Raw genomic sequence first — 13401 nt, forward strand, 5'->3', positions numbered from 1 at the left:
TGTCTTGAAGTTTCCAGTCTAACACACACTTTGATTGGACCCAACAGGAGAAAAAGCTACTTGAGGACAGGATCACCGAGATGAGCTCCCAGCTGACAGAGGAGGAGGAGAAAGCAAAGAACCTCGGCAAGGTCAAGAACAAGCAGGAGATGATGATGGTCGACCTGGAGGGTAAGTTACTGTTACTGGCACCGTTTTGTATGCAAGAACAGATAAACTTTTACTAGAACAGACACAAAGCAGGCTGGAAAAATCAATGAAAAGTGTCAACCAGGGTCAGTGGATGCTGCACTTAAATGAACTGTCCTCACAGCAAGCAGAAGAATCAGGTTTTCTGTTAGAGTAGAACAACACATAGGTCAGATACAGGACATCCAGTATGACTGTTTAGCAAAGCGGCTTATCTGATTACCATTAGTTGTGTCAGGCTGTCAGCAATTAGGAGTTGGAGGGTTGTCGCTGTCTGTGACTCTTTAGATTGTTTTCTACCCTAACATTATTGATCGTGTTTGATTTTGCATTGTATTCATGATACATGTGATGTGCCTCCCTGCAGAGCGTTTAAAGAAGGAGGAGAAAACTCGGCAGGAGTTGGAGAAGGCCAAACGCAAACTTGATGCTGAGACGACTGACCTGCAGGACCAGATAGCTGAGCTTCAGGCTCAGATAGAGGAGCTGAAGATCCAACTGACCAAGAAGGAGGAGGAGCTGCAGGCTGCTCTGGCCAGGTCAGTGATACAAAGAAGAATCAGTAAAAGTAACTGTCAAACCTGAAAGGATTGCATTGAGCATATTATGCAAAATATAAAATCCCTGATAATAAAAATCCAAACATGAGGTTTTGACCAGTGAAGAATAAGTCAGAGCTTTCTCATTGATGTATTCATTAAAACATGCTAGGTGCTGCAATAATAAACGCTGAAATAACACTAATTATAACAATAGCAATAATACTGGTACAAATATTATATGTTCTTATTGGATATTAGATCTTTAGGTTTGCATGAATCCTGATAGGACAGAAAGGAGAAATCACAGAAAAAAGTGATTGTTCACTTTGTGAATCATAATGATACAATTACTGAATATTTTTGGAGATTTATGATACAAAAATAAGAATTAATCGATGACAGTGTGTCTTACATATTGTTTTGGGAAATTTAATATAACATCCAAACAGTAGAAAAGACTAAAATCTGGACCCTTCTTAATGATGAAGATATTGTACAGCTCAGCAGCTGTTCAACTGATTTTGAAGAAAGTGTTTGAATTGTTTGCTTTTATTTTAATTCTACATGTATTAAATTAAACGCCTCATACTAAAGTGTACAAAACACACTGAAGTGTATTTTTACAGGCACTGTGAGGCAGATGTACCTCTGAACTCACATCACTTCAAACCTTAACTGGTCTGATTTAATATCCCATGTTAGTGGAGTTGCTTGTTTTAGTTTCGAATATACGACTTCACTTGCATCCTCTCAATAGTGCAGTAAATCTCATCTCCATGACAACTGTGCTCCACTGATGTGCAGCCAAGTCAACAAAGAGACAAAAATAAACAGTGACTACGTTTACTGTACATGCACAAAATAAGGTGGTTTTTGCCCTCATAAAGAAAAGACAGTATTCCTTCTAAGCTGTTTAAATGGGTAATGGAAATTGATTATTTATTCATTTATTACTTTTTTCCCCTTTTATTTACCAATTTGTGCATACACATCAAGACAATAGTCTTGGAGGATGGGTTTTTATTTCAGTTGAATTATTTTTGTCCAAACATACACACATAAAGCTTTCCTACATACACATTATGTTCATCCATGTATACTTTAATCAGTGTGACCGTACATGATGTTTATAACGTCGAAATATGGAAAAGTGGCACTGTGTCTTTGTGTCAGCTAAGATTTTTTCTAAGTTTCTGCTGATGGACTTATTTGATTTTGCACCCACATCCACCCTCTTTCATTCCTTCACCCACCTTGAAAAGGTCAGTGTTGCGATATGTGGACGGTACATATCTGGAAACCTGTTCATGTCCATATCCATGACAACGCACAGAACTGTTCGGAAACAGGAAAGAGGCTCTCTGTCTCAAATTGCAGTAAAAATCCTGGTCGATTATCACCATATTCTGTATGTGCTGTATACATTTCCAAAGAATGCTCCTAAAACCTGAATAGTATCGGCATATCCCTGAATTCTTAGTCGAAGAATGTTACATTCAGAGTAAGCCCTGATGTGGAATATCCACACAGAATATGTTGTTTACATGACATGTTCTCATCGGCTGCTGCAGTCAGCTCACATGAACACACTTTTTCTCCCGTGTCTAAAGCTCACCTCAGTCCCTCGCTGCTCTCCTCTGCTCCCAGCTGCAGTGTTTGTCTTCAGTCACATTGGCTCAGAACTTTTATCTTAGAGGCAGCCGTATCTGATTTGAGGCAAATTGATGTTGATTGATGCTCTCAGTGATAGGCTTTGCAGTATTTTTTTCACATGAAGCAATAACAAGGTGGGCCAAACCAGGCAGTCATTTCACATTGTCTGAGAAACTTTTTGATTAGCTTGTGTTTTTTTTTTTATCGTCAGAGGATTTTAAAAAGAGATAATTTAGCTCCCTCCTGTACTTCTTCAGATTTTCCACATAGTGGGAAGAATAATCCTAGCAACACATCTGGTGTCATATTTAATTGATTTCCCATGTAGCCGTCCTAAGACTGTAACAGATGAGGTAAACAGCTGTTGAGGACGTCGCTCTGAAGGTCAGCTCAGATTATTTCAATGTTCCCTCGCAGAATTTCTCTCCTCACACCAGACCGACGGTCGAGACCTCAGGGGTCGCTGGTAAACGTCTGTCTGACTAATTTCACAGGCAGAAATCGTCAGTTTAGTCACAGCTCCAGATAATTAAGCTTTAATTAAACTTGATGAGCCTCATTTTAAATTCAGCAGCTATTCTGAGAACAATTGTGTTATCTTTGTTTGGAAAATGGGGAATTACTTTTATATGGGAGTCATTAGTGCCTTTAATCAACACTGCTGGGTTGAGTTAATGATATAACTGAATCATTATGACACTCGTGTGTTTAATCAGCGGTAAGAGAGGAATGTTACAGGAATGTCACAGCCAGCATGGATTTCACTTGGCCTCTCTTCCAGCTGCAAAATAATCAACAGTCTCACAACCCTACAGAACACGCACACGCACAGACACACACAGACACACACACACACAATTTGCAGACAGCTTCAGCAGTGAACAGCTCACCACACTGCCACCCTGTGTGCACTGGTGGCCTCATTTTTAGTTTAGGAAATGACATCATGACTTTCCCTGCATTTAAGGCACGCATCATTCTTCATCATTACTTACAATAGACTGTAATAATAATAAAAATGTTATAATAATTGAATGCAATAATTTTACATGACTCTTCATCTTTCACTTAAGTTGAAAGGTAACAGTCTATAAAACCTAACCTGTGGACTTCTGTGTCTCAGGAGCGATGAGGAGACCGTCCAGAAGAACAATGCCTTGAAGCAAGTTCGGGAGCTGCAGGCCCACCTAGCTGAGCTTCAGGAGGATTTGGAGTCGGAGAGGATGTGTCGAACGAAAGCTGAAAAACTCAAGAGGGACCTGAGCGAGGAGCTTGAGGCTCTGAAGACGGAGCTGGAAGACACGCTGGACACCACCGCTGCCCAGCAGGAGCTCAGGTGCTTGTTTAAAGCTTGTTTATCAGTGATAATATAGGGGAACACCACAGATCCTCTCCTTATGCTTCCTCCTTGTATCTGTCCTCCAGGTCCAAGCGTGAGCAGGAGGTGGCAGAGCTGAAGAAGGCCATAGATGAGGAGACCAAAAACCACGAGGCTCAGATCCAGGATATGAGACAGAGGCACGCCACAGCACTGGAAGAAGTGTCTGAACAGCTGGAACAGGCTAAGAGGGTGAGTGGGTGATACTGATTACACTCACAGGTTTTGTATTTGCCTGTATACATCAGTTATACGATATGTAGACAAAATTGAACAGAAACTGAACATTATCATTTTGTTCTGTACAGTTCAAATCCAACCTGGAGAAGAACAAGCAGAGTCTGGAGACTGACAACAAAGAGATGGCCTGTGAGGTGAAGACTCTGCAGCAGGCAAAGACCGAGTCTGAATACAAGAGGAAGAAACTGGAGGCCCAGCTGCAGGAGTTTACAGCCAGGGCCACCGAGGTAGAGAAAGCCAAGGGAGAGCTGACTGAACGCTCACACAAACTGCAGGTAAATACCTTCACAGACATCAGAGCCCTCAAGAAACACACAAAAAAATGAGGACAGAATTTTTGATATTCATGGGGAATATTCATGGCATGATTTTGATCCGTTTACTATGCTCTCATCGCAACCTCATATTCCTTTTGTTAGACGGAGCTGGACAATGTGTCGGCTTTGCTGGAGGAGTCAGAGAAGAAGGGCGTCAAACTGGCCAAGGAAGTTGACAAACTCAGCAGCAAACTGCAAGATTTAGAGGTATGAATGATCAGCCTTTCTTTCAATGCAAGTTGAGTGTTTCCCACTGGATAAATGATTAACCTATCAAACCGATTTCCCTCCCTCCTGAAGATTCACATGTGTGAAAAAGCACCTTGAATAGAAAAATAGGTTATTTAATTAGCATATAACAGATATAGGTTTTATTTAGCTATACGAACAGGTATAACAGATTAGTTGCTCTGCTTTTCTTTCACCTGTGACTTTTCTGGTTGTGGTCTGGTGTGTAGGAGTTGCGTCAGGAGGAAACGCGCCAGAAGCTGAACCTGACTGGCCAAATCCGCCAGCTGGAGGTGGACAAGAACACCTTGTTGGAGCAGCAGGAGGAGGATGAAGAGGCACGACGCAACCTGGAGAAACAGCTGCAGACGATGCATGCTCAGGTATGATCGTACATAGCCACAAATGTTAATGGGTCTCATAAACATGCAGTACATAGAGACACACATACATACTGTAGATGACCACATACAAAAATGAGGCAGACACAGCTTTCGAGTACCACTGTAACTTGACTGAATGCCAGGAGAAAGGCCAGGGAAAAGTTTCCAGCTGTGCAAACACTTGTCAGAGCAGCACGCAGACAGATTTGAAGCAGTGCAGCAAATTGAAGAGCCCATGAAGTAAAAGTCTGTGCTCAGTTTGAGATCTTAGGTGGGACAGCAATGGTAGCAAAAGTAAAAGCTCAGGATCAGACGTCTGAGACTGTATTAGTTAGAAGACAAAAGGGTTTGTGAAATCCCTGTTCTGGAAATCTGGGGTTAAAACAAACTGACAGATGTTTATACACTTTTTCATTCTACTTTCGTATCATGAGTTGCAAATAAGATTATCCAAAAATGTTATATATTTTAAATTATAAAAGTGATGTGACACTAAATCAATACTATATTATTGACACTAAATCAATAATATAGAATAGAATACTCCTGTATTAGTATAAGCAAGCTGTACCTAATGAACTTGTAAGTTTTAATGAAAGCTGAAGTGAAGTTTTGTTCTGGGTTAGGGTTATCTCCCACTGCCCTTATGAAATTCATTAGGCTAAAAAAAATCAGCAAAGTTCACTGTTAGGCATTTTATTTGTATGCACACTTTATTGGACTGGGTAAAATATGCAGGGTTCGTATGGGTGCTTGAAATCCTGGAAAGTGCTTGAATTTCAATGTTGTGTTTTCAAGGTCTGAAAAGTGCTTGGATTTTAGTTTAAGTGCTTGAAAGTGCTTGACATTATAACTCTGTGTCTCTGCAACATTGGGATCAGACTGGATACTTTTCTTATTACAAGGAGAAATAAAATCTGTGTGTGTGTGTGTGTGTGTGTGTGTGTGTGTGTATCATCACACATGCAGCCTGGTAGCAATAGAGAAGGATGGCTGAAGAGAAGGTGAATTTGATGCAATTTGGACTGATGACACATTCATTATTAATAAACTTTGATGAATAAGCGAAAAGCTTGTAAAAGTTTATGTCAAAAAAGAAAATTACAGGGTGCTCTCAGGTCTCTCTTTGTCCCGGTGCAAGTGTACCTGAAGAACGCCAAGTGGCTTCCCTTTTTTGGGATAAAACTTTGTGTTCTCCTTTAATTTCTAAAGTTTTTGCTGTTATAAAACATCATTTAAGATGTTTACAGCATAATACAATGTACATAATTGTGATAAAAAGTGAAAAAAATAATCACAAGTATATTCCTGTAGATATGTATTTTACCCCAGCTATGAGGTGCTGGAAAATGTTGTAAATTACCCATAAAAGTGCTTGAAAAGTGCTTGAATTTGATCTTGAAAAATGTGTACGAGCCCTGAATATGCCACTGAATGAAACAAGACACTAATTTATTTTAAGATGATAAACCAATTGTTTCTGGTCGGCTCATTATTTCTTATTTGCCTCACCTTTCAAGTTACTGCTGATATTGCAGCGTAGCACTGCCACTCCATCTGACAATGCTGTGACACTGAAAGCCACAATGACCACAAGAAAGCAAAATGATAACTTTTTGAGATGTTGCATTATCTTTGTGTATTCACCGATTTATAAAATGGTCCTTCTTATAGCTGTTTGAGACCAAGAAGAAGCTGGAGGAGGACGTGGGAGCGATGGAGGGACTGGAGGATGTGAAGAGAAAACTCCTGAAGGATGTGGAGCTGACCAGCCAGCGTTTGGAGGAGAAGACCATGGCCATGGACAAGATGGAGAAGACCAAGAACCGGCTGCAGCAGGAGCTGGACGATCTGATGGTGGACCTGGACCACCAGAGACAGATCGTCTCCAACCTGGAAAAGAAACAGAAGAAGTTCGATCAGGTACACTGGACTGTCAGAATTAGTCAGGAATGATAGCTTGAGGTTAGAGGTACGTCAGTGTGTTTAGATTTTCGTTTGTGTGTGTACACCAGCTGCTGGCTGAAGAGAAAACCATCTCAGCCCGTTTTGCTGAGGAGCGTGACCGTGCCGAGGCTGAGGCCAGAGAGAAGGAAACAAAGGCTCTGTCCATGGCTAGAGCTCTGGAGGAGGCCCTGGAGGCCAAAGAGGAGCTGGAGAGGTTTAACAAGCAGCTCCGTGCAGAAATGGAGGACCTGATGAGCTCTAAAGATGACGTGGGGAAGAATGTGAGTGACCTTTGACCTCTGAAATGATACTAATCAGTGCAATATGTCTTTGTCCAGCTGTTTTTTGCTGACAATACGGTCTACTTCCTCCTGATGCTACTTACAGGTCCATGAACTGGAGAAATCCAAGCGAACGCTGGAGCAACAGGTGGAGGAGATGAGAACTCAGCTTGAGGAGCTGGAGGATGAGCTGCAGGCCACGGAGGACGCCAAACTGCGGCTGGAGGTCAACATGCAGGCAATGAAGGCCCAGTTTGACCGAGACCTGCAGGCCAGAGATGAGCAGGGAGAGGAGAAGAAGAGGGCGCTCGTCAAACAGGTACACAGGGCGAACTAAGGATGACCATCATGAACTGGCTGCTTGTTTTATTTTTGTCTTGAAATTAAGAAATTCCTCTATACTGCTCATGCAGTATACTCATTTTGGTCTTTTCTCATGCGTTTTTGCTCTCCAGGTGCGTGAGATGGAAGCAGAGTTGGAGGATGAGAGGAAGCAAAGAACTCTGTCTGTCGCTGCCAAGAAGAAGCTGGAGATGGACCTGAACGAACTGGAGGGACAGATCGAAGCCGCTAACAAAGGCAGAGAGGAGGCTATTAAACAACTCAGGAAACTGCAGGTACACACACACACACACACACACACACACACACACACACACACACACCTACCTGCTCCCTGCATGGCCTTGAAGAACCACAGTGTAATTTTTCACAAGTTAAACTAGTTCCATTCGACTCTTGTCTGTTTGTTGAGTCAGAGGTTTGTCTGACAAACCTGACACTGCGTTTTTGGACATTTATTCACAGTGGACAAGTGAGATATTGATATTCCTGTAAAGTGCAACACTAAATCTAAAAACATGTGTCTTGTTTTTTTCTGTGCTCAGATTTGACTGAGTTATGACTCTGTGTAAAGAGCTTTTAAGTTATTAAAATCCTTCCATTAGCTGCGTGTCACAACTTCCTGTTGTTTTTTCACTGGCCTGAGTGGTCACTGTTCTGCTGTGTCAGCCTTTGACATGTTCCACATTGTTTCTGCTCTGTAGGCTCAGATGAAGGACTATCAGAGGGAGCTGGAGGAGGCCAGAGCCTCAAGGGATGAGATCTTCACCCAGTCCAAGGAGAACGAGAAGAAACTCAAGGGCCTCGAAGCTGAAATTCTGCAGCTTCAGGAGGTTAAATTATAATTTTCATGTCCTATTGAAAATCTCTTTCAGTCTTGTTCTGTTAACAGCCCAGAAAAGAAGGAACACTTTTTTTAAACACTTAAGTCAGATTTCATGTCTGTATTTGCTGTCCAAGAATGGGAGACCATCTCATCCCAAATCTTCTCCTTACTGATCCTAATGTGTGTGTTGTTGTTTGTGTAGGACCATGCAGCGTCAGAGAGGGCCCGTCGTCATGCTGAACAGGAGAGGGATGAGCTGGCTGATGAGATCTCCAACAGTGCTTCTGGAAAGTCAGTGTCACCTTGTTTGTACTGATTGGCTTCATCATTTTGTTTTAGGGGTTTCATTTAAATAATTTAAGAGGACCTATTGACAGAAACAATGATTTTTTTTAAGCTACTTCAGGGGAGGGTGAGATGAATGTCGTTCAAATGGTTGAAATCTGCAACTTGACCATTAGATGTCACTAAATCCTACACACTTGGACTTCAGCATAATCGGTGTGAATCAGCATACTGGAGTCAAGTCAGAGGTTAAATTAAAATGTGTGTGTTAGGTCGTCACTGCTGGAAGAGAAGAGGAGACTGGAGGCTCGTATCTCCCAGCTGGAGGAGGAGCTGGAGGAGGAGCAGGGCAACATGGAGCTGCTCAATGACCGCTTCAGAAAGACCAACATGCAGGTAAACTGACGACACAGGAGATGATATTCGTGAAGTCTGATCAAAATCAGAGTCAGACTGTCAGAAATGAGAATGTTTAAATTCCCCACACACAAAGGGTATGCAGTTTACACAGTCCTTTCTGTCTCTCATCACTCGTCCCTCCATCCCGTCTCTCTTTCTCAGGTCGACAGCCTGAATGCTGAGTTAGCCGGAGAGCGCAGCACTGCACAGAAGAGTGAGAACGCTCGACAGCAGATGGAGCGGCAGAACAAGGTGTTGTACAGTCTGTTAAATACATTAGCATAGATGAATTTATGTGGTAACACTCACCAGCACAGATAGCTGGTTAATTGTCAGCTCTCTGTACATTTCAAGTGACGGCTATTAAAGACCTTTTTGTCCGTCCAAATCAGTTACAGTTTAGGCAGCTGCATCACCTCTACTCCAAATTTTCAAGTTAATCGCAGACATTCAGTTTGATGCCTTGCCTCACTTGACTTCATGTTTGTTATATACTTATTATATGCAAATTATTGAGGCGTATTGTCTCCGCTGTGTTGCTGCTGTGAAGCCACTTTTACATGCAGAGTAGGGATTACATTGAATGAAAAATTATTATCATATGTAATGCTCTTGATCCTAAACGTTGGATGTTATAAATGCAGGATTTGAAAGCCAAGCTGGCAGAGCTGGAGGGGACTATCAAGTCAAAGTTTAAGGCGTCCATCACTGCCCTGGAGGCCAAGATCCTGCAGCTGGAGGAACAGCTGGAGCAGGAGGCAAAGTGAGTGATCAATCTCTTTTCACGAGACGTCACAGAGGGTTTAGATCTGTCCGAGTAGATATTCTCACATATATGATCATTGGGATGTTATGTTGAGTGTCATTTATTGTAAGATCAAATAATGATTACTTTCATTTGAGGACATAAATGGTGGCAGATGGTGTTATTGAAAATGTAAACATTAAATTGAACAAAGCAGAAAATACAGATGTGATGAGCCCTTCTTTTTCTTCTAGGGAGAGAGCAGCAGCCAACAAAATCGTCCGTCGTACAGAGAAGAAACTGAAGGAGGTGATGATGCAGGTAGAGGATGAGCGTCGCCATGCTGACCAGTACAAGGAACAGGTATTGACTCATGAGATCCAAAGTGACACATACGGATAGATTCATTTTCACCACCCACGACCTCTCACTGTCTCCGTCTGTTTCTCCATGTGTCCGCCTTCCTGTCAGATGGAGAAAGCCAACTCTCGTATGAAGCAGCTGAAGCGTCAGCTGGAGGAGGCGGAGGAGGAGGCCACCAGGGCCAACGCCTCCCGCAGGAAGCTGCAGAGGGAGCTGGACGACGCCACCGAGGCCAGCGAGGGTCTCACCCGGGAGGTCAACTCCCTCAAGAACCGCCTCAGGTAAAACATAAAAGAGAAAAACTCAATCATTTTTAAAAGACACAACCACACATGAGTGTGTGTCTGTACGGGTCTGATATATTTCTAACTTAGAAATGATGATGTTTAATTGTTTCATCTCTCCGTTCTGACCAGGCGTGGCGGTCCGGTCAGCAGCTTCTCCTCCAGCCGCTCTGGCCGCCGTAACCTCAACTTGGATGGTGCCTCCGTCGACATGTCAGACGACGACGCCGACAGCCGCTCCGGCGACTTCAACGAGACGCAAACCTCTAACGCCGAGTAAACACAGTGACTGTCTCATACCACGCTTTCCCCCTCCCCTCGCCACCACCCGCCTCATCATTACCTCCACCTCATCCACCTGTGACCTGCGCACAGTTCCCCCCCCCGAGAAGATCCTTGACGTCACCATCGTCTTTTTTTTTTTTCCATTTCAAACCACTGACTGGACAGAAGATTGGAGTGATGAGCTGTTTTTAGTAAAGCTGGGTGGAGTGCGCCCGGCAGCACGCCTCCGCCCTTTTTTATATGTTACCACTGCAGGGAAACTCCAGCGCACATCCCTGGAGGAAAGCCTCCAGTCCTGCAGAGTCACGGGGGCAAATGGACAACTCTGCCTCTCTCTGCTCTTCTCTGGCAAGCTGCTCATCCTGGCTCATCTCCCGGCCATGTATCATCTCAGCGTCATAACATAACACCGCCCCCCTCCTCCTCCTTCCCCCCCATCAGGCGTGAAGTTATCCGCTCAGCTTATTGAGAAATTACGCATAGGTGCAAAGTGCTTTTTATACATATGAAACTCAGCATGTGTGCTGTAGGTGGAGGCTGTGAGGTGTACACGCATCAGTTATGTAACGTATGTGAATGCACTCCATACTGGAAATGCAGGACTACGAGGAAACGTGTTTCACTCTGGTGTTGTTGTAAGTGTTCTGCTCACTTGTTGTGTAAAAGCCATCCGATACTCGACTCACTCCCTCCTCCCAGTGACTCGGTTCAAAATGGAAAAGCCCAAAAACGCAGAGGCTGCTTTTTTTTGTTGTTGCATGAGTCTCCCTCTGATGTACAGACTGTTTGTTGTTCGGCTTCGACACTACAACACTACAGGAACAACTAACATCTCGGGACATGCAATAGAAGAACTCTGAAGTGAAAGTGTATTACTGTGAAACAAAAAAGGTATTTTATTTTTTTTTCTGTCGCTTCATCTCAAGTTAGTGAAGGAATGTGTAGCTGGGTTTTAACTGGGAAGTTCTCAAGATGCTGGAAAATGCGCAGAACTGCACAGGAAGACGTTTGAATTTTTAAACTGGAAGCCAACAGGGAGCCCTTACTGGAAAAGTGGCGCTCAGTCCACGTGTTTAAATGTGACGATGATGGTTACAGTTTAGTAAAACATGTAGTTTGATTAGAAATGGAGACGGAATGAAAATAGTCTCATGACATGTCAGTGTTTGTGCCAAGCCCCAGTCTGTATTAGCATCACATCCAAGTCACAGCTAAAGCAGCTGAAAAATAATTACCTGTCGATCTCACTGCTATGTTAAAGCAATGCTAAAGACTCCAATGACACGTTTAATGATCTGAAAGAAGTCTTTAGTTTGTCCAGAGATTTTAATTTTAAAATCTGTAATTCCATGACAACTGGTTTTGAAGCCATTACACAAGTTATGACTCTTTCGTAATTGGACGCAACACAAATCAAAGTAAAGGGTCTATAATCTTCATATTTCCTCCTTTTTAATTTTCATACAACTTAACATGCTGACTGTTTTGACAGGTAAGACGAATCTGTGAAATAAAAACTAAAGAAATTATCTCTGGTTCTGCTTCATAGATGGGACCTTTTTCTTTTTAATCTGTCCATCAGGAGTACGAGTCTGAATGACTTTACATTCATGCTGGCTAAGACATTAAAATAGGGAAGCCATCTTCAGAACAGCTGTAAAGGTTTGTTTTTTTCAAAGATCACTCTGTATTGATTTTTTTTAGGAACTTTTATCTCTGTGATTTGAATGATTACAATGAAAAAACTTGGCCTGGTTTGTGCCATGACTTTGAGAGTTGAAGCCTGACTCCTCAGACCACCGACAGACCTGTTCAAGCACTTAGTATTCACAGGTTGTCTGAAAATAAAGTTTGTTTTATTCCTTTGCAATTTTAGCCCAAGTCCCTTTAACAGCTTTTGTATCGAAGTGAAGTACAGCAGCCACCTTGACAGTTAATGAAAACTACATGCCGGGGTAAACCATCCATCAACTCTTCTGTCTTCTCTTGTATTCTGGATGTGCAAATTAAGATTGTTGTTTCCCCCTTCTCAAATGTTAAGCGGAAGTTTCTTTAAAAGTGCCTTAGACACTAAATAAGAACATAAGTGGGCAAAGATTTCAGTACAGATGTGAAGCAGAAAAAAACCCCCAATGAGATGAAACATTCAACACTTAATCCTTTTTCTTTCTTTTGTATTTTTGCTGTGCTTCATATCATATCCGCTGTGTATCTCTGTGTTCATAATAATCTGTGTGGGTCAGATTCAGTATCCAGTATGATTAACCACGTGAGAAGCGGAGCCCTCAGCTGCTGCACCATCCCAACATGATGTCTCTACTCACAGGTGAAGGTCTAGTTCTGAGGTTATTTTGGGGAAATGATGCACAGCACAGGATGTCATCTGGTTCGAAGCTTTATCATCCACAAGTCATTAACTCATTCTTATTTTATTATTATTATTATCATTATTATCCAGCTGGCTGTTGACAACCAGGCATTCAACTGCAGATACTCCCATCATATTATTTCTTGTATACCTGTATTTCTAGACAGTAATTTTTTTTGTTTTGTTTGTTTTTGTAAAAGGAAAATAAAGCATATTCATTGTAGCTGTGAGGCTGTTTGGGGTTGTTTTTGGATCTGACCTGTAGTGATACTAGATCTGCTTTCTTATTGTATCAGTTTTGTCTCAGTGACACAAGTGTTTGGACTTTTACTGTTGTTTTACAGCC

General features: G+C 42.3%; 1 protein-coding gene across 6 annotated transcripts in view; it reads left to right on the forward strand.

The window, feature by feature from the left end:
• The window catches only part of myh10 (myosin, heavy chain 10, non-muscle), a 63146-nt gene extending 49864 nt beyond the window's left edge, over positions 1–13282 (forward strand). For 3 of the 6 annotated variants that reach the window (XM_030420435.1, XM_030420447.1, XM_030420454.1), the window contains 19 exons: positions 48–171; positions 557–728; positions 3508–3720; positions 3810–3954; positions 4071–4277; positions 4422–4526; positions 4778–4930; positions 6605–6853; positions 6946–7158; positions 7265–7477; positions 7614–7775; positions 8205–8333; positions 8529–8617; positions 8884–9007; positions 9173–9262; positions 9655–9773; positions 10010–10118; positions 10227–10399; positions 10535–13282. In XM_030420435.1, the coding sequence (XP_030276295.1) occupies positions 48–171; positions 557–728; positions 3508–3720; positions 3810–3954; positions 4071–4277; positions 4422–4526; positions 4778–4930; positions 6605–6853; positions 6946–7158; positions 7265–7477; positions 7614–7775; positions 8205–8333; positions 8529–8617; positions 8884–9007; positions 9173–9262; positions 9655–9773; positions 10010–10118; positions 10227–10399; positions 10535–10682 (2937 nt within the window). In that variant the 3' untranslated portion in view covers positions 10683–13282. The remainder of the gene's footprint in view (positions 1–47; positions 172–556; positions 729–3507; positions 3721–3809; positions 3955–4070; positions 4278–4421; positions 4527–4777; positions 4931–6604; positions 6854–6945; positions 7159–7264; positions 7478–7613; positions 7776–8204; positions 8334–8528; positions 8618–8883; positions 9008–9172; positions 9263–9654; positions 9774–10009; positions 10119–10226; positions 10400–10534) is intronic. The other 3 variants (XM_030420463.1, XM_030420472.1, XM_030420474.1) reach the window with 1 other exon arrangement.
• Positions 13283–13401: the final 119 nt, after the last annotated feature.

Source organism: Sparus aurata, chromosome 1 (assembly GCF_900880675.1).
Source record: "Sparus aurata chromosome 1, fSpaAur1.1, whole genome shotgun sequence".
Classification (NCBI taxonomy): domain Eukaryota; kingdom Metazoa; phylum Chordata; class Actinopteri; order Spariformes; family Sparidae; genus Sparus; species Sparus aurata.